The 21,715-nt window shown below is 38.9% G+C and overlaps 1 protein-coding gene across 11 annotated transcripts in view; it reads left to right on the top strand.

The window, feature by feature from the left end:
- Positions 1–6,855: 6,855 nt before the first annotated feature.
- The window catches only part of ST3GAL3 (ST3 beta-galactoside alpha-2,3-sialyltransferase 3), a 213,279-nt gene continuing 198,419 nt past the window's right edge, over positions 6,856–21,715 (top strand). For all 11 annotated transcript variants that reach the window (XR_009154187.1, XM_058175501.1, XM_058175506.1 and 8 more), the window contains exons 1-2: positions 6,856–7,087; positions 15,849–15,992. Coding sequence is in view for 10 of the 11 variants with exons in the window: in XM_058175501.1 (XP_058031484.1) it covers positions 15,872–15,992 (121 nt within the window). In the remaining variant the exon portion in view is untranslated. The remainder of the gene's footprint in view (positions 7,088–15,848; positions 15,993–21,715) is intronic.

The following is a 21,715-nucleotide window of genomic DNA, read 5'->3' as shown; positions in this document are numbered from 1 at the left end:
ACTGACCGGCTCAATGGGTTTTCAGATCTATAGGGCAGAGAAGAAGTTACATCAGGGGATATCTGAGGACAGAACTATGTGCTATATGGCCTACCTGGTGCCTCCTAAACTAACCTGTTACCTTCACATAGGATAGTTAATTCTTTCTCATCACTAGCACTAGTTTTGCATTCCATGCATGGCTATTTTTTTTTTAAATTTCATTTCTTCTTTTGGAAATGGGATGAGACTTAGTGCCATTTTTTTCTTTGGCTCACATAGATGTCTTAGCTTAGGCTTGACAGAGGTTGTTGAAAAAGGCTATTCCCTATACAAGATGATATTATTCAACTAACCAATAAAGGAGAATATTTGTAGCTCAGGCTTGAAATGAGGAGTCCTTGCTGCTCCCTGAACTTGGCTGTTTTCTTTTAGATCAGGAGTGTCAAACTCAACGCCCAGGGTGCTTAGATTTGGCCTATGGGACTGCCCTGGAAACAGCGAAAGACCGGCCCACAGTGCCTCTGCCAGTGAAAATGGAGCTCAGAAGGGCTGTGTGTGGCACTCCCAAGTTCTGTTTTTGCTGGCAGAGGGTTGCAGGAGGGCATCGTAACTGAAAATGGAGCTTGGGAGCCTGTTTTTGCTTGCAGAGTGCTTGGGCTGCCACAAGCGCCCCCGACACGAGTGATGTTGAGCTGGCCGTGCCCACCCTGGCCCCTCAAGGTCAAACACAACTCTATGTGGCCCTCAATGAAATTTAGTTTGACGCCCCTGTTTTGGACATTTCATTACCCAAACTAGGTAACATCATCAGTGCACTGAAGATGTTTCCTAGCTTGAATAATGAAATGTCTGCAAGAAAGCAACCAAGCTCAGAGAGCACCAAGGAGCCCTCATTCAATCCCCTCATTGACCTTTATACACCTTCAACAAAGACAAAAACATTCTATGCAAATCAACAGCTTTCCCCATCTTCTTAAGTCAGTGTATTTTTGGCAGAAATATTGATTTTGGTTGGATTGTGCTTTGTTAAATTATGTATAAATTATAGCTACTCAAAATGACAGCAACTATTAAAGTTACAGTCATAAGTGGAAGGAGATGGGTGATGGGAACGATGAAAAGATTCATAGTAGTGCAGATTTAGTAAATAGTTTGACAGTGTTGAGGGAATTATTTGTTTAGCAGAGTGATGGCATTTGGGAAAAAAATGTTCTTGTGTCTAGTTGTTCTGATGTGCAGTGCTCTATAGCGTCGTTTTGAGGGTAGGAGTTGAAACAGTTTATGTCCAGGATGAGAGGGATCTGTAACTATTTTCACAGCCCTCTTTTTGATTCATGCAGTATACAGTCCTCAGTGGAAAGCAGGTTGGTGGCAATTGTTTTTTCTGCAGTTCTAATTATCCTCTGAAGTCTGTGTCTGTCTTGTTGGGTTGCAGAACCAAACCAGACAGTTGTAGAGGTGCAGATGACAGACTAAATAATTCCTCTGTAGAACTGGATCAGCAGCTCGTTCGGTAGTTTGAGCTTTCTGAGTTGGCTCAGAAAGAACATTCTTTGTTGTGCTTTTTTGATGACGTTTTTGATGTTAGCTGTCCATTTTAGATCTTGCAATATGGTAGAACCTAGAAATTTGAAGGTTTCTACTGTTGATACTGTGTTGTGAGAGGTGGAAGTATGGAAGGGTTTCTCCTAAAGTCTACCACCATTTCTATGGTTTTGAGTGTGTTCAGTTCCAGATTGTTCCGGTCGCACCACGAGGCTAGTTGTGCAACCTCCCGCCTGTATGTGGATTCATCATTGTCTCGAATGAGACCGATCACTGTTGTGTCATCTGCAAACTTCAGTAGTTTAACAGATGGATCATTAGAGATGCAGTCATTGGTGTACAGAGAAAAGAGAAGTGGGGAGAGCACACAGCTTTGGTGGGGGCCTGTGCTAATTGTACAGGTATCTGATGTGATTCTGCTTAGCTCCTGCTGCTTTCTGTTTGTTAGGAAGCTTGTGATCCACTTACAAGTCTGTTCAGGTATCTGCAGCTAGTTTAGCTTAGATAGATAGAAGAGTGTCTGGAATGATGGTATTGAATGCTGAACTAAAGTCTACAAAGAGGACCCTTGCAAAGATCTTTGGAGATTCAAGATGTTGTAGGAGGTAGTGCAGAGCCATATTAACAGCATCATCTGTTGATCTATTTGTTCGGTATGCAAATTGCAAGGAATCTAACAGCGGATCCGTGATGGTTTTCAAGTGGGGCAGCAGTAGCCTTTCAAAGGTTTTCATGACTACAGATGTTAGAGCAACTGATCTGTAGTCCTTGTTGGTGGCCTTCTTCAGCACTGGGATGATAGTAGAGCGTTTGAAGCAAGAAGGAACATAGCACATCTCTAGTGATTTATTGAAGGTACGGGTGAAGATGGGGGCCAATTGGTCAGCACAGACTTTTAAGCAAGAAGGAGTTATCTTGTCTGGGCCTGGCGCTTTTCCTGGCTTTTGTCTGTGAAATAGGTCTTGCGCTTCCTTTTCTGTGATCACTAGGGGTTGTGAACCAAATGGGATAGGGTCAGTTGTAGGAGGCTTGGCTGTTGTTGGTAAGTTTGAGATGGAGGTTATGGAGATAGGTGGACAAAAACTCCTTCACAGTGTAAAACTAAAAAGAGTGCCTAGAGCAGCTGTACTGAAGTTCTAGCAATACTACCTGAATATAATTGTCTTCTCTCCCAATTGGAATTCAGTTTGCATGTATCTTTTTATTTCTTAAATGCCCAAATTAAGCAAAAATTCCTTTCATTAGCTTGGCTATACCCTAGCTTTTGGCTTTTTAAAACATTGATTCGATTATCTATGTCTTTGCTGTGGCTTATTGCTTTTAAATTTATTTTTGAAATAGGTATTATCACTATGATTTAATACTACTATTTAATATTTTATTTTAATTCTCTTGGATTCTATATTTCTTTTTTATAATTTCTTTTAACATAAAAAAGATTCTGTTGACATTTATTCTGTGATCTTATCCATATCTATTAGAAGCAAGTCCTGTTAAATGTCTATGGATGGATTCTCAATCATTCAGGACTACGTCATGGTTGTCCCAAAGGTGCTTTTTCAAGAGGCAACTGGACTTCCTTGGATGAGAAGCGAAACAAGAAAGTCCTATTGGTGAAAAAGCACCTTTGGGACAGGTCCTGTTAAGATTTTTTTTTTCTGCTGCAGCTTTGCGGGATGTATTCAATCCCAGGAAGTTTTCAGAGAATATGTAAGGATTAGGGTGGAGGTTCGCCACTATTACAAATATCTTCATTTTTTTGACCATAACCTGTGCACATCCTTGCTTATTTTCTTCATGTACTCACTTTAAACTTTGTTCATTAGTTGCTTCCACCAAATCGTTTTCTCTATTGTCTTTGTGCTTTTATCTTCTTGGGGAGAACACAATTTTCTGTGCATTAACTATTTTGCTCAAATTGTGCCTACCTTTGTGGTACTTATCGTCTGATACTTGCTTATACACAGCTGGTAATTTTGATAGGTACTCTACAAATATAACTTTGTTTTGCAATAAACAGCATTTGACAGGTCACAGGGTGATACTACAAAACACGGTACCTTTCTTGCCTCTACTTCTATTTGGTGTTACTAAAAGTAGAGATTCAAAACAGCCACTGCACAATTTGTAGTACGACATTTCACAAGGCAACATTGTAACGTGGTTGAGCCAAGCTGTACACTTTTGCAGGCAACTGAAGAGGGCAAAAGAGGATATGCTGGAAATTCCTCTAGAAACATAATTGGTGTTGTAGTCAGAAGGCTGAACAAACCACATCTAGCTTTTCTGTCCCCAGATACAGGCAGTCCTTCACTTAGGAACCACAACTGAGTCCAACATTTCTGTTAAGTGAGACATTTGTTAAGTGAGTTTTGCCCAATTTTACGACCTTTCTTCCCACAGTTGTTAAGTGAATCACCACTTAGTAATCTGGTTGATAAGTGAATCTGGCTTCCTCATTGACTTTGCTTGTCAAAAGGTTGGAAAAGGTGATCACATGATTTTGGGACACAGCAACGGGCGTAAGTATGAACCAGCTGGCAAGAATGACCCTGGGGATGCTACAAAGGTTGTAATTGTGAAAAACTGGTCATAAGTTACTTTTTTCAGTGCTGTTGTTACTTTGAACGATCACTAAATGAATGTTGTAAGTCGAGGACTATCTGTATGTGGCAGTTACAGCTCTCAGGATTCCCACTGAATGTGGTCAAATATATTAGCAGAAAATGTCAGGAAGGTGTTTTAGAACCTGAATGGAACCACCTTATATCATAGGTCTTCCTCCTCAGTGGTTATATATATTCCACTGATTACTTCCAAATGTGTGAATCACACTGTTGCTTTTGGAGTGTCCTCATTCTTCTGACACAACTTCATGGACAAGAAGAGACCTTTTGAGCTGTGGGGCAAAAGAGAGCTGAATCCACAAAGGTGCCTCTACACAGACACATGCACTCTAGTGAGATTCACTCCAACCTCCTAAATGATTTGGTTTACACATGCATTTTGTCAGGGTTAATTTTAGTTTGCTGAATCAACACAATGGCTGGGCTCAGAAACAATAATCAGATGGTTCCTTTCTAAAATGCATTTCCCCCCCCCACCGCAAGAAGCTGCCAACACGAGATACCCACACCCCTCTCTGGCTTCAATCCAGATAGATTCATAACCCTAATCAAAATTTTTGAGGCGGTCCCAATTGTCAAAGGCAGCTTTTTTCTTCCTACAGAACTGCGTTGCTGACACCTGTAGCAGGCAATCTTTTGCTTTGAAAAGGAAAAACGTTGCTAGGCGCCCAAAGGGAATGAACAAGATTGCTTCTGCAATCTCTGCAAATTTCCCTTTGCATTTTCTCTTTATTTCTCCTTCTCCTTCTCCTCCTTCTTCAATTTTGGTACTTTCCGACTACGATAGGGGGGCCGGTTTTACTCCGAGAGGACTAACGGCTTGCGAGCTCTCCTCAATCGAAGTTCCGCTTTCATGTCTCAGCGCCGCCTTAACTCATCCGTATCGCTTTCTTCGGGGAGCTGGTTTTACTTCTCCAGATCCGGTGAATCAATAATGACTTCGTGTATCAAGGTTAGTAAGCCAGGGAAGCGCTGCGAGAGACGCCCGTAGATTGGGAAGAATCGGAGAGAATGCAGCCATTTATTCGAGACGGGAAACGACGCGCCTGATTCCCCGGCATCTCTATGACTCGTTCGAAGCGGGACCTGCAAAAATTCAGGAGGATGGAAAAAATGAGAGGGTGTCAAAAAAAATCACAGCACATAGAACGCTGGGTGATAGGACCCGGGGTCCAGGAAATTACAGATAAAGTGGATGAAATGGATGCTAAAAGAAAGGGAGCTGAATCACGCTATTTTTCTCTTACGTTATTTTAAACCATTGTTCAAAGATTACTTTGTTTAGTCATAGATAGGTACTGCCTACATTTTCTGCTCTGTTTTTGAAGTCTCTTAAAGTACGAACTAGGTCAGAGTAGGAAAAAAAATAGATTCAGAATATCCAACGTGGGAGGCATATTAAAGAATGGAAGAATATATATGCTTACTATTAAGTAGTAAATTGTCAGACTCTGACAATGTCTTTTCAAAGATGTGATAATCATATCGATTAATCTGGTGAGCCAAGAAGGTGGACGATGTTAAAAACTACAGTGCTGATGCTTCTTTAAATTGATATATGAGGGTGATATATGACATCAGGGATCCGGACAGCTGCTGTTTCTAGCCCTATGTTAGTCACCTCTGGTTGCCCTTTCAGTTTCTAATCCTGGAATACTTCCTTGTCTGCAAGCAGCATTTGCACTCCTGCTTCTCTTTTTTAGAGACACCATTCTCTCATCCACCCAGTCATTCCACTGGGAGGGCTGTTATTATCCCTGGGCCCATCCACCGATTGTAGGACTGTGTTAGCCCAGTCTCACTGGGCTTAAAGTCAGTCCTTGGTGCAATGGAAGGTTATTCTAGCTCTTCCTGCTAGAATGACTTGTTTAAAAGTACTTCTGGACTGTTTTGCAGGTGTTTTTCTACAGGGGCTCCTATCGCTTTGGGGAAACCCTGTTGGATGACAGTATTGGCAGTATTTGCACAATGAGTAACTAAGCTTTCTGAATCCTCATAATGTACTGGCTGAGTTTGCAGGAAACACTTAAGTTATAAACTAAAAACTATTATTTCAGTAGCAAAATCCAGATGGAGTGTTTAATTGATTAAACCATGATTGCTAAACGTGGATAAGCTCATTGTCCTAATAAAGTTACCTATTGATATTACTTGAAGATGTAACGCCATACAATGAGGATATTACCTAATTGGGTAATGAAACGTCTGGAAGAAAACAGTCAAGCTCAAAGAGTACCATGGCCACCCAAGTTATTCCGGCTGGCACTAGAGCACTCTTTGCAAAGCATAGTTTGACCTTGAAGATGGAGGCATGCCAACGGCGCCTCGCTGTATGCCACACGTCTACATTAGATACCGCATTTAAATGATACGTTTGCCTTTTAGAGGGTAGCAGCAATTCCCATCAGAGCAGATGGGTTGAGATCTGAGATTCCAATCCTTACTTATGCCCTCCCGACTGTTCCAAACTCTGCCGGGAACAGCCGCCCTCCTACACTATGTCGCAATTGGCTAAAAAAGCCGTTGAATGCCCCGTCCAGGATTGAAGTGATCGGCTGGGGAGAGAAAATGTGGCCCAACTGATTGGACGTCCTGTAAGCCCCCTCCGCTCCTTGTCTTCATTGATTGGACAGCCGCGCGCCTTCTTGGTAAGCTTGAGTTTGGGGGTGGGGGGGGAGAACTCTTCTTGTGTCTGATTGGGCAGCGTGAATCCCACCGCTCTCCCGCAATCGTGGGGCTTGCTGCGAAGAGCGCCCCTCGCCTTCCCCCATTGGCCGTTAGAAGATCCGCCTTGCTGTGTGATTGGCGATCGACCCCTGCCCTAGAGGCCGGTGAGGGCCACTGCCGCCGCTGCTCGGCCCGGCATGGCGGGTTGCAAGGCGTACAGAACTCGAGCCCGCAAGAAAGGCGGCCGGAATCGGCCCGCTACTCTGGTAAGCCAAGAGAACGCGGAGGAGGGATGCGATCTCCAAATCGGTAAAGAAGGAAGAAGTGAGCGAGTGCTCCGCTTCTGCGTCCTTCTGCCTTTCGCCCCATTTATCCTCTGGTCAGATGCCCGTCTCGCTGAGATTTTTCGCGTTGCGCTTCCTGGCCTATTTCTCCTTCCTAAAACTTGCTTTCCTGCCAGGGCCCTGAAGAGCATGCCTTCCTTCAGAATATAACCCTTTCCGCCTCCCCTGCCCCGGCTATTCAGATGGTCTGTAGTTCAACTCGTTTTCCATCTGGCGAGAGGGGTGCCCTTGTCATCCTAGTGGCGTGGCGCTTCGTTTCGCTTTTTCATCCAGAATGTGGTCTCGATTTCACCAGGCTGATAGTTCCTGCTCACTCCATCAGCCATTCTTATTTATTTGTGGTAGGATTTGTGTGTGTGTATGTGTGTTTTTTAACCCGCAGAGGTCCTGGGATTAATTGCTGGGTGGAATTGGTTGAAATTGACAGCTTGGAAAGAATAAAACGGGAGTGAAAGAAATGGGTAAGGTAGCCCATATTAAGTAGGCAGGATAGTGGTTTGGCTGAGACCAGTTTTTATGTTTTAAAAAGAGGGTCATTTCTCTGAAATATCTAGAGATGGTTCCACTTTGATAGGGGTCATCAACTAATGATCCTTCAACTATTTGGCTTTAACTGCCTGCATCACTCAATGTTGTGCAATGTTTGCTGGAACTGTTGGATTACAATATCGGGGCTGTGCACATTATTTGCCTGTATTCTAAGCTAGTATAGAGTATGTTGAAGTGAGGGAGCAGGAAGCATGAAGGAAAATGTGTGTCAGAACACTGATTTAATTTGTTTATACTTAAGGTTTTCTCCATTTGTGTTTCCACTGCTTGGGTGAACTATTTGCCTCTATAACTGAGTAGCCAAAGAAATTTTCCAGCTATTGAATGATCCCAAAGTGAAAGAATGCCAATTTGAATTGTAAAGCAAGCTGTTTTATTTAAAGAGCAAGGAGTAGGATACAAAGTAAAAGTAACTCGAGAATATGCACCACACACATATTACCTTATGTGATATTAAGAAGTGGAAACAGTTCAAATATTTATAGTCATTATTTCTACTCAGAGTGACATTTGTTCCGATGAAGATAATCTGACAGGAAACCCATTGCTAACAGTTTAGAATAGTTTTGGTCAGAGTATCTAGAAGCATCTGATCCTTCTAATAGTTTCCTTATGGGTTTCATCAACTTGTTCTGATTTTATGAAGGTCTGTGTAATCTCACTTGCATCTTTGTTAAACACAAAATAGAATGTACATGGACACATATACTAGAGTATGACGTCAGAAAAGCTCTGGCATAATGTTTTCACACAATCATTTTTACAACTGAGGTAAATATTTTTTAAAGATAGTTCAGACATTTAATCTCCAGCTTTGTTTTGAAGTCTTACAATTCATCCACAAGCAATTGTATTTTCTGGGGCCTATTTGCAGTCTCTTGCGCTTCTTCATAATGAATTCCCATAAATGATCTAGGCTAGGGGTTGAATTTACAGTGTGACTGTAGCCATTGTGTACACAAAAAGAATACACAGAGGCTTTGATAATAATTACTTATAATTACTTACTTATAAAGAGGAACAAGTTTCAGTTACAAATGGATTTTGTTATTGCTTTTGGAAGTTTGGAGTTTGCTATGGATGCTGTCATGTGTATGGACTCCATATCTAAGCTATGAGACGTTTCAGAGATGCCATGACACACAAGTTGTTTATTTAATTATTTATTACAAGTAGTCCTCTATTTACAACCACAATTGAGCCCAAAATTTATGTTGCTTGGTGAGACATTTATTAAGTGAGTTTTGCCTCATTGCACAACCTTGCTACAGCTGTTAAGTGAATCACTGTAGCTGTTAACTTAGTAACGAAGTTCTTAAGTGAATCTGGCTTCCATATTGACTTGGCTTGTCAGGAGATTGCAAAAAGTGATCCATGATCCCAGGACACTATAACCATCATAAATATGAGTCAGTTGCCAAGCATTTGAATTTTTATCACATGACTATGGGGATACTGTGATGGTCTTAGGTGTGAAAACCAGTCATAAGTCACTCTCTTGACTGCCATTGTAACTTTTAATGGTCACTAAACAAACTGTTGTAAATTAAGGGTTACCTGTACTTCGATTTATAGAATAGTCTATCTTGGAATTGTGACTCTGGGTGGTGAATTTAGAATTAAAATCAATGGAATAAAAACAAGATAACAGTACCCAAGAATAACACAAGAATAGTACAATTGCATCAAGGACAATCAAACTCAGACAGGATCACAATCATGTCAAGAAAAGCCTCAGTGATGACCTCATCCAACCTATGTGGTTGGGGGAACTTACTGGTTTCAAACAGTTATGAAATGCCTAAGGATTGGGGGCCAAACAAATCTCAGCATGGTGTTTGTTGGGTAGGGTTTTAAAATGGAAGATGCTATGCCCAAGGAGCTGCTGATCCAATTCTACAGAGGAATTATTGAGTCTGTCATTTGCACCTCTATAACTGTCTGGTTCGGTTCTGCAACCCAACAAGAAAAACACAGACTTCAGAGGATAATTAGAACTGCAGAAAAAATAATTGCTACCAACTTGCCTTCCATTGAGGACCTGTATACTGCACGAATCAAGAAGAGGGCCGTGAAAATATTTGCAGATCCCTCGCATCCTGGACATAAACTGTTTCAACTCCTACCCTCAAAACGACGCTATAGAGCACTGCACACCAGAACAACTAGACACAAGAACAGTTTTTTCTCCAAGGCCATCACTCTGCTAAACAAATAATTCCCTCAACACTGTCAGACTATTTACTGAATCTGCACTACTATTAATCGTTTCATAGTTCCCATCGCCAATCTCTTTCCACTTATGACTGTATGACTATAACTTGTTGCTGGCAATCCTTATGATTTATATTGATAAATTGATCATCAATTGTGTTGTAAATGTTGTACCTTGATGAACGTATCTTTTCTTTTATGTACACTGAGAGCATATGCACCAAGACAAATTCCTTGTGTGTCCAATCACACTTGGCCAATAAAAAATTCTATTCTATTCTATTCTATTCAAAGAATGTTTGCTTGGCTATCGGGAAGACTATTGGAGTCTGTGTTTCTGTGGTACTATTTATTTACCAATAAATGTATGGCTGAGCACATGATTCAGTATTTCCCTGAAAATAAGATCTTATGTTTTTTTTTGAACCTTAAAATAAGTGCTTGGCCTTATTGTCATGCACTCAAAACCCGATTGGGCTTATTATCAGGGGATGTTTTATTTTGGGGGAAACAGGGTACGTGTTCATATCACTACAAATAGATCTATATGCCCTATCCTTGGTAAATTCTAAGGGACCTTATACTTTTTATGGGTCTCTAGAAGAGCATCGAACATATTGAGAACAGGATGTAAAGTTATTGTGTCCTCTTTGACCTTTCAGTGAAGCAACAGAAATACTCTCCAACCATAATTAGCTGGTTTTTTTTCTTATTGTAATGATCAGGGATTACTGCCCACTGACTTTTTGGGGCAAAAAAATACAGTTAGAACTTTGTCAAGCTCAAGCCACATACAAACAACATAATGGCTCAAGCTAGACAAGGTTCTTTCATTAAGTCATGGTCAAAATGGATTAGATTTTAAAGTTATGGGTTTTAAGGGTTTTTTATTATTTATACTATTTTAAATTTGGGGCAATAGAATAAGTTTTTTAATTGTTTTTTTAATCTGTATTTATATGTATTTTAACTGCCTGTGAACCGCCCTGAGTCCTTAGGGAGATAGGGCGGTATATAAATTTGAAAAATAAATAAAAAAAAAATGAGGTTTCTTAATATAAGTAGTCCTTGACTTAAAACCATTCTTTTATGACTGTTCATAGTTACAGTGGCACTGAAAAAAGTGACTTACAACTAATCCTCATAGTTATGACTGTCACAGTTACGAGTGTCACAATGATGTGATCAAAATCTGGCATTTGGCAACCTTCATGTATTTATGATAGTTGCAGTATCCACGCCATGATTGTCATTTGCAGCCTTCTACCAATAACCAAAATCAATGGGAGAAACCAGATTCACTTAACAACCATAGCGAAAAGGTGATAAAATTGGGCACGACTCACTTAACCATCTTGCTTAGCAACAGAAATTCTGGTCCTAATTGTGGCTGTATGTCAAGGACTATACTCTGTACTCAGAAAGAGAGGGGGGGAAATTCCGTAAGACTTTGGCTGGAAAAGTGGGCGAAAACAAAAGAATAAAATTTAATAGGGAGAAATGTAAAGTGATACATCTAGCTAAGGAAAACAAAAGAAACATGTACAGGATGTGGAAGATCTGATTCAAGAGCAGTACACTAGAAGAACTTAGGTATAGTAGTTCCAACATGTCAGCCTTTGTAAATTTGCAATAATAAATAAGAACGATTGGTTCTGCCAGTCCTGCTTTTTAAAAACTTAATAGAGTGCTTTTGTCAGTTACTCCTATTCATTTAAACTAGCATTTCTTCAACTTTGTGTAATTGTGAATGTGGACAACTAATTTAGATTTTTGAAAGTGCCAGAATCACATAATTAAATAAACAATAATCCCTTCTTGTTTTTGACTTCAGGAGCTTGGAAACTCACCGTTGTATTTTTCAATAAATCAGCGTTTTCAGAACTACCGGTAATCCATTATTAATTGGTGGGAAATATTGAGTGATGGGTACTGAGGTGATGAGTAGCTGATTGGTGGTAAATGCAGGGATGTGTGGCTGAGTTGGTGAGTTGGCTCTTGTTTGGCCAACTGACTGGCAGTGAATGCAGGGAGATGGCAGGTTGAGGCAGTAAATGGCTCTGGTCTAGCCAGTTGACTTTTGGTGAATATGGGGAGGCAGGGGGCTCAGGTAGCTTACCAGTTTTGATTGGTGAAAATGGAAAGGCTATGGGGGAATCACCTCGTGATTGTCAGATCAGAGTTTGAGAATCATTGATATAAATGGCTGAGGAGGGTATATATGCTTCCTAGACTTTTATGAAAGGGTTACAACACTAATAGTGAGACTTGGAGTTACCCTTTCTTAGCAACTCTGCCTCTTATCAAACTTATGATTAGAAGGTTTCTGTTTTATTTCAGCAATGATACACTATTGCAGTAATGGCATTGGCTACACAGGTAGTCTTTGACTTATGACCACAATTGAGGTGGAAATTTCCATTGTTAAGGCAGTTGTTTTGCCCTACATTATGCCCTTTTTGCCACAGTTGTTAAGCAAATCATTGAAGTAGTTGAGTAAATCATGTAATTGTTAAGTGAACCTGGCTTTCGGCATTGACTTTGCTTGTCAGAAACCAACTGGGAAGGTTACAAATGGTGACAATATGACTCTGGGACAGTGCAGCTGTCATAAATACATGAAGTTATCAAGCACCTGAATTTTGATCACATGGCCGTGGAGAAGCTGCAGTGGTCATAAGTGTGAAAACCAGTCATAAGTCACTTTTTCAGTGCCATTGTAACTTTGAATGGTCACTAAAAGAAGGGTTGTAAGTTGAGGACTACCTGTGTCCTTCTGAATGCTGATCCATGGAAAATTTAGATTTCCAATTTGTCCAGTTGCAACTTTGGAGCTTCATCTGGCTATCAGGTGAAAAATCTGCAATATCTTCACAGCAAATTGGTGAGAAGGAAGCAACAAACAGTGCAATAGCAGGATATACACGATGCATAGAGACATTCAAGGTATGGCTTTTCCTAGTTATTTGGTCAAATGGAATATTGAAGTTCAGGGGAAATACTTAGCAGGGAGCAGAGCTGGTGGGGGGATCATAATTGCTCATTCATAGCATCTTGGTGAGGGGACCCATCCGTCCTGTTCATTGATGTTGGAGGAAACTCTCAACATTGCTTATTTATTTATGGAACATGTCCTTTTTTTTTTCTACCAGAGTGCTCTCAGCAAAGCCAGCCCATGGCATTTTCACTTGCCACATGTTTGGAGAAGATATTTGAAAACAGACTATGGAAAGTTGAAGCCATGATTTGGCAACCTGCTGGAATTCAGCTGACATGAAGTTGCCTTTTTCAGGGTTCTTGTGTGTAGTCATGGCTGAAGTGGTAGCGGTGCTTTTATTTCGCTGCTGAAAAAAGGCACCTATCTTTTGATTTCTAAAGTGCTCTCATTCCTACTTGTATTCTCCTACGTCACATAGTCTGTAAACAAGACTAAGTGAAGTGGGGCAAAGAACAATTGCCTCAGTCTAGTGACTTTAGCCATACATTTTGTTCTCATGGTTTGCTCGACCGTTGTGCTTGGGCTTGAAAACATATTAAGTCATAAATCAAAATTTATGAAAGAACATATTAAACTGAATCCAAACAACCTCATTTTGGTTTAGCATTACTATGTGTGTATATCTAGCTAATGTATGCTTCAAATTATTCTGATATCAATTCATATTGTCTATCTAAATTTCACATCCAGTTGAAAAGATTATGAATATCACCATAATTGCTTCAGTTTGCCTGGGATTATCGTGGAATTCAGAACAGTTTGGCCAGTACTTTATTAAAATGTTTTAATAAAATTGCAAAATTAAATTGGACACAACGACACAGTATGTGGTTTTAATATGTAATTTAACAAAATATAATATCTGATGGAGTTTCGCTGCAGGGGATAGTGAACTGAAAACAGGATTGAGTGCTTCTTCTCTTTGTCCTTTCATTGATGTGTGTGCATTTAACCATGAGTTCTTTTAGGATTTTTGTAGTTTCTTGACTAAGCTAATTTTCTAGAATGGTTTTGGATCAAAACAGGAAATAGTTAGCTAAGTACCGCTTTATAAATCCTTAGTAAGACCACACCTGGAATACTGCATCCCATTTTGGCACCATATTACAAAAAAGATGTTGAGACATTGGAAAAAGTGGAAAGAAGAGCAACTAAGATGATTAAGGGCATGGAGACAAAAACATTTGAAGAACGGTTGCGGGAATTGGGTTTAGCCAGTCTAGAGAAAAGAAGGATTAGGGGGTGACATGGTAGCAGTATTCCAGTATTTGGGGGGCTGCTGCAAAAAGATTCACAAAGTGGTTCAATGTTGATGGAGGGGTCAACTTATTTTTCAAAGCACCAGAAGGCAAGACAAGAAACAATGGATGGAAACTAATCAAGGAGAAAAACAACCTGGAATTAAAGAGAAACTTCCTAACAGTGAGGACAATTAATCAGTGGAATAGCTTGCCTTCAGAAGTTGTGGGTGCTCCATGTCTGGAGGTTTTTAAGAAAAGACTGGACAGCCATTTATTTGAAATGGTACCAGGTATAGGGTCTCTTGCTTTAGCAGCAGGTTGGACTAGAAGACCTCCCCAAGGTCCCTTCCAGCTCTATTCTGATTGATTATTCAAACTGCTCTTGCTAAAGGGAAGACAGAGGAAGGACAGACATGTGACTAAGCTTGTGGTTCAGTTCTGTCTCTTGATCTAGGTTTGTATGTTGCTGGTCCAAAATAATGCAAATGAACAATGCCTCCAAAATATTCATTCTTGTGATTCTTATACAACTTACCAATTTCACCACAGTGACTCATGCATTAAGTTAGTAGTCCATTCTAGAATAGAAAATTTGCATCTTCCACATCTCAGCAAGCAATTATTCTTGCTACATCATGACATGAGCAACATGATACTAATTTTCCAGGGTCTAATGAGAAATGCTTTGTAACCACCATACAAGTCAGTGTAGATTAATATTAGTTTATATTACCTATCCTACTGTTACTATTCCAAAAAATGTAGATCACCTATATTTACAGTAGAGGAAAAATGGGTTGTTACAACTTTATATTAAAGTAATTATGTTTAAGTATTTACTTATATAATTAAGAGGTATTGGTTATACTGTATTTTCCAGTGTCATTTCTTAGTTCTGTGAAATATTTTTTTGGCATGACAATTTACTTTGTGTATTGTTTTAAGTAACCAAAATAGTATGTTCCTGAGAAACAATTCAATAGCGAACAGATTCTTTAGATTTAAGAATCTAAACTAATAACACCTAGCAGCAGCATTTCTGAATCATGCTTGGAAAAGCAGCAAATTACTGAGAAATGCATCCTGTTCATTTCACAAAGCTTACTTCCACTCGGGTGTCATGAATAAGTATGTCTGGATATTATATGTGTTGGGAATGGCGCATGCTTAGATAACTTAAACATAGTTGGTTTTTTAATTTATTTCTTTGCTAGAATTACTGCATATCCCAACTTTTGTCTAGGAACTCAATAGCAATAACACTTAGACTTATATACCGCTTCATAGTGCTTTACAGCCCTCTCTAAGCGGTTTACAGAGTCAGCATGTTGCCCCCAACAATCTGGGTCCTCATTTTACCCACCTCGGAAGGATGGAAAGCTGAGTCAACCTTGAGCCAGTGAGATTTGAACTGCTGAACTGCAAGTAGCACTTCGCCGAAGTAACCTGCAGTACTGCACTCTAACCACTGTGCCACCTTGACTGGACAAGTTGATCTACATAAGGTTCTTTCCTTCAATTGGTCCCCATAACAACATCCATGCAAAATTGGCTGGATTGAATGAAAGTAATTTGCTCAAAGTCACCAGGTGAGACCAGAACCTTGGTCTCTCCAGTCCTAGTCAAAGAATCTTATGGTATATAAACCAATTTGAAAATACTCCCCTTTTTTTCCACCCAGATTTTATAGAAGAGCTGTTCCTTATGAAGATGGGACTTCTGGTGTTTATGCGTAACGTGCTACTTGCTCTCTGCCTCTTTCTGGTCTTGGGGTTTCTGTATTACTCAGCTTGGAAGCTGCATCTGCTCCGATGGGAGGATTCAAGTAAGTACAGTGATTGCGTAAGCCACCCAAGAATCTGTTGATTTATAGCTATATATTTTTATATTTTTAAAAAAGTTTTATCTCTTTAAAGTACCCTAAGAAAAACTCAAACAAGTGTTGTGGTATTTCATGAGCTGTAATAATAAATTACAGCTCTTTTTTCAATATTTTTATTATAAGACTAATTATTTGAACATTTAAATAAATTGTACATTTCCTTCTTTTGATACATAAAGGCATTTTTGTGGTTATGGCTATAATTCATGCTATTAAAAATTGTGCATAAGTATTTGGGACTTCTCTATGTCCTCTGCCTTTGTTTCAAGTGGACTTTTATTCTGTGTGTAGAGAGGTATGTTGTTGTCATTTCCTCTTTTCTTTAGCTTATGTGTTAAAGCTGTGCAGCACTTTGTAGTCAAAGGCTATGCAGGCACACACATGCAACACTTGTCTGCAAATTCTTAAATGTGTCTTTTTCCTAGGATGGCGCTGCAGAGGGCCATCTGATTACCTTGTAATCAGAAATACAGTGGCTGCTTTAAAGAGGAGTTGCTACATACATGCTCCAAAGTAGCCTTTTTGCTTTAAAAACTGAACCATTACAGAAACTTATTACATATCTATGTAACTTGTCAGATTGTTTTGAATTGGTTGTATAGATGAATTATTTGATATATAGGAGTACACTACATACATTATAATGTATAATTAATAACTACTAAGATACAATGAATACATCAATGTTTGCATGGACTTAGAAACAATTCAGAGAACAGTATCCCAGCACATGGAGAGGTTACCACATCCGGGAAGATTTGACTAGTCTTGTCACAAATGGAGAATTTGTTTTTGCTTTTCCAGTATTTCATTAACTTTGGAGATAGTGTTTGATTATTAAATAATGTGTTAAATCCTGAATATGACTGATGACAGGGAATTCAGAATTAATCTGAGAACAATCTCTTTCAGCATTAGCTTTACTTCTTTTTTGCTTTATTTGAATGTATCACCTTTCTGTATTTTCTGGGTTTAATACAATAATTTTATTGTATGATGATGAGCTAATAAATTCCATGTCTGTATTAGTCACATAAATATTATATTAAATATTATATAAATAGTTTTCACACATTGGATATTGTTGAAGTGATATTATTTTTGTTAGCTGAACTTAAAGGTAATGATTTGATCGGGGGGAACAATAAATTGAGATGTTTACTGGCTTTCGTCTACTATCACTTTTGTGGCAGCATTTTCTCAGGGGTTAATGTTGAAATAGTCTATTTTTTTAAGGGTGCAGATTCTGAGCATCCTGCTCAGTTATAAAACTGTCTATAGAATCCCAATTTAATTATTACCATAATCTCATTATTGTGATATGAGGTATCTAAATAATAGCATGGCTAATTATTTCAAGGGAGTTAAAAATAACAAGGGTGAATGTATGAAAATAGAACTATAGTGGACTATAACAACCATGATCTAATGTGTATTTTTTTAGAAGTTAGTCTCATGTGACTTGGTGAGATGTATTCCCAGGTACTTTGGCACAACCTAAGCTGACATCTTCCAATGTAGCCTGATAGGAAATAAAAAGATGTACTACAATCGGTATAACTAATAGTATTTGAATAGTATATTTTGTATGTGAACTTTTTTTTTTAATTTGCATTTATATCCCGCCCTTCTCCGAAGATTCAGGGTGGCTTACACTATGTCAAGCAATAGTCTTCATCCATTTGTATATTATATATTATAATTATATTACTTACGAGACCGCCTGCTGTTACCGTATGCCTCCCACCGACCCGTACGCTCTCACAGAGAGGGTCTCCTCAGGGTGCCGTCCGCCAAACAATGTCGGCTGGCGGCCCCCAGGAGTAGGGCCTTCTCTGTGGGAGCATCGACGCTCTGGAATGAACTCCCCCCTGGCCTACGTCAAGTGCCTGATCTTCGGACCTTCCGTCGTGAGCTAAAAACATATTTATTTACTCAAGCGAGACTGGCATAATAGTTTGATTTTATATTGGGGTTTTATTAATATTTTAAATTTTAAATTCATTTTTAACTATCAGCCGTTTAGTAATTGCTATATTTTAATTCCTTTTAATTGTATATATCTTGTATTTTATTTCTGGCTGTACACCGCCCTGAGTCCTTCGGGAGAAGGGCGGTATAAAAATTTAATAAAATAAAATAAATAATAAATAAATAAATATATAAAGTCAACTTATTGCCCCCAACAATCTGGGTCCTCATTTTACCTACCTTATAAAGGATGGAAGGCTGAGTCAACCTTGGGCCTGGTGGGACTTGAACCTGCAGTAATTGCAAGCAGCTGCTGTTAATAACAGACTGTCTTAGCAGTCTGAACCACTCAAGGACCCTTAAGGTCATATGATCTGTTCGGTTTGTTAACATCTCAATTTATGACATAAATAAATTAAATAGCATCCTTTTAAATTTTTTCTACTTCTGCTAATGTTACTAAAAGAGACTGGACTGTATGCTTAACTTTTCTGTCATTTTGATAAACATATACTATGCATCATTTTCTTTGTCTTTGATCACTCTCTTGATGATATTATCTATGACTAGATAATATCATCTGAAATAACCAGAACTTCTGCTGATGTTACAAAAAACAAAGAACAGATTTATGTAGTATCTTTCTCAACTTGTGAAATTCTTTGTGTGTCTGATGGGCATTATTACACAGAGTTTCTGTCATAAACCTGATGAAAAAGAGAGGCACAACATGATTCTTTGTTGAATTCCATTTGACCCATATTTTTCCAATTTGATACAGCATTAATTCTCGATATGCAGTAATCATTCTTATTCTAATATCCCTTAGCATCCGAAACATGAGTTCGGTGAATGATTCTTTTTTTAGATACAGATATTTGCCACAGTTGTATAATAACTGTTCCTGATGTAATTATAGTGCAAGAGTCTTGGTTCTAATTTATACTAATAAGAATAGATACCTTAAGCTAATTTACTATATCATGTATTCTAGAGTCATGGACTTTTACATGCAGAACTCTATCTAGGAAAAGGATCAGGAGCCTGTTTTCACTGACAGAGCGCTCGGGCACCCCTGACACAAGTGATATCGAACTGGCCATGCCTACCCTGCCCCACCCCCCGAGGTCAAACACAACCCTGATGTGGGCCTCAATGAAATCAAGTTTGACACCCATGATCTAGGAGTTGCTTCTATATACAAAGTGATTCAGAACGAATGTAGGCAGCTAGTATAAAGACCAGAAGCAACTCCTTCTGCATCATTCTCTGTTAAACTTCTCCTTTGTCAGTCAACTTTCAGGAAAGTTAGACAGCAGAAATTAAAACCTATCATTTCTTTTTCCAAGCAACAAATATATCTGAACCTGTATAATACAGATGCTTCTTATAATTGGGGAACAGGTCATACTGAAGGGAAGAAGTATGCCCTCTTTTTTTCAGATTATTGTTTGGTTAACTTCCTCTTTGCAACTTTTTCAATGAGCAGCTAATGAAGAATAAACAGCAGGGAGAGCCTGGATATTAAATGGGAAAAGACATCAAACAATAGGTATACTTATGTATCTAAATTTTAAATATGTCTCCTAAAGATTAGGCGTAAAGCATAATTGAAAAGAGAATATTTTATTCTAAAGAAATTAGAAAAAAAAATTGAATACTTATTAACCTATAAGAATTATTAACTTATTAACCTATAAGCATATTTGGAACCAGATCATTAGTATATTTATGAATTGATTTGATAACAGGTCTCCATGGCCTAAGGCAATAGACTTTCTCAATCCCTCATCTGAGAGCCTATAAATAACAAACTGGGGACTGGATTTGGGGCTCTTCATATCTGATCTGTGAGTTTTATCAGTAGCAATAGATTATTTGTGTAATCAAATTGTACTATCTGCTCTCTGTTAGCATCTGTTATAAAAGTTGAACACTGTGGCTCTGAAATCTACAGAGACTCTACAGAGAAATTTACAGACTAAATTACTAAGTCAAAAATCCTCAAACCTTGTGGTGCCACAATTTCCTAAAATAAGAAATGAATTTGTGTGACCTTCCTCTCCAATAACAAAAACTCTTGGAACACGCTGTCTTCTGTTTTGCCTGGACGAGACAGCTGTTGGTTGGTCCTGGTGAATTGTGGCAGTGATTTAGCATGTTTGGGCAAGCCAAGCTTTCCAACTAGAACTGAATTTCTGTCATAATTTGCTCCCAGGGCTGGGCCTCTCTTCAGTGACCTTTATACTCACGGTATCACCCTTTTTCTTTCACAAAAGCTGTCAGATATGAAGCTCAATATGTGAATAATTCACTTGGCCCAGCCCAATACCAGCAGATTAGGAGGGAGTGTAACCAGCTACACATTTGTTGAAGGGTTGCAATCCACAGTTTGAGAATCTCTTCTTGAGTAATAGTGGAAATTGTTCAGTAGCTGTTTTTTGTAGCGAGGTCAGTTTCCTGCTGAAATATGACCGCATATTCTTAGTCATTCCTTCTTGTTCTTTTCAGTGGCTGCTTCCCACAACACCCACCACCACCAGTGATTGTATAGCAAGGCAGTTTGAGATAGGAAGAAACTGGATATTGTTCTTATAATTTTTCCCTGTGTCTTACCATTTCCATGGAAACAGAAAATAGATGTATAAGAAAATGGTCTGACTTGTTTTGCTGCTGCTGGTTGTTCCTGATTTTGTTTCCATACCTGTGGCAGCAAGTCTCATGAGAAGTAACCTGAATTTAAATTCTTAAAAAAATGAGGGGACACTTTAGTCATGATAAGATAAACTTTTTAATTTGTCTGGTTTTATTCTGACTTGTTAATTGAGAAATAAACCAGGGATGCTGGTTTGGAAAGAGTGCTAAACAAACCAAGGATGAAAGGTTCATGATTTGTTTAGTTTTTCTGCCAAGTGGAAGTGATTTACCAATAGGTTATAGCCATGTTTGCTTATTCCAGACAATTCAGCATTTTAAAACTGATTATGTTCTTTCCCTTTAAAGTCTTTGGGGATTTTTAAAAAAGATCTGGGTACATTCTCTTTCTTGCTTTAGCTGCTGACAAGAAAATATTTTATTACTGGAATTTGGCTATTTAACCACAAATAAGCAATTTTTGCAACTTATATCATAAATGTAGGGACGTGGTGGCTCAATGGCTAAGACACTGAGCTTGTCAATCGAAAGGTTGGCAGTTCAGCAGATTGAATCCTTAGTGCCGCATAACAGGGTGAGCTCCCATTACTTGTCCCAGTTTCTGCCAACCTAGCCTTTCGAAAGCACATAAAAAGTGCAAGTAGAAAAATAGGGATCACCTTTGGTGGGAAGGTAACAGTGTTTTGTGCACCTTTGGCATTTAGGCCACATGACCATAGAGACGTCTTCGGACAGCGCTGGCTCTTCAGCTATGAAACGGAGATGAGCACTGCCTCTAGAGTCAGGAACGACTAGCACATATGTGTGAGGGAAACCTTTACCTTTATCATAAAAATGGAAAACTAAAAAAAAATGAAAGTAATCTTAAAGAAGTTTAAAATATTAATCTATACTTCTGTAAATATCAGAAATACACAGTCGGTTGGAATTATTATTGTAATTTTTAATGGAATTATGTCAAAATATATGATGGGCTCTGGGGAACTAACAGTTTGCAACAAACCCAAGACCTTGTTAGAATGCTTTATATACTCCAGTTC

The sequence above is a fragment of the Ahaetulla prasina genome, chromosome 3 (genome assembly GCF_028640845.1).
Source record: "Ahaetulla prasina isolate Xishuangbanna chromosome 3, ASM2864084v1, whole genome shotgun sequence".
NCBI classification, from domain to species: domain Eukaryota; kingdom Metazoa; phylum Chordata; class Lepidosauria; order Squamata; family Colubridae; genus Ahaetulla; species Ahaetulla prasina.
The sequence above is the reverse complement of the archived record's forward strand: the minus strand, read 5'-3'. Positions and strand labels throughout refer to the sequence as shown.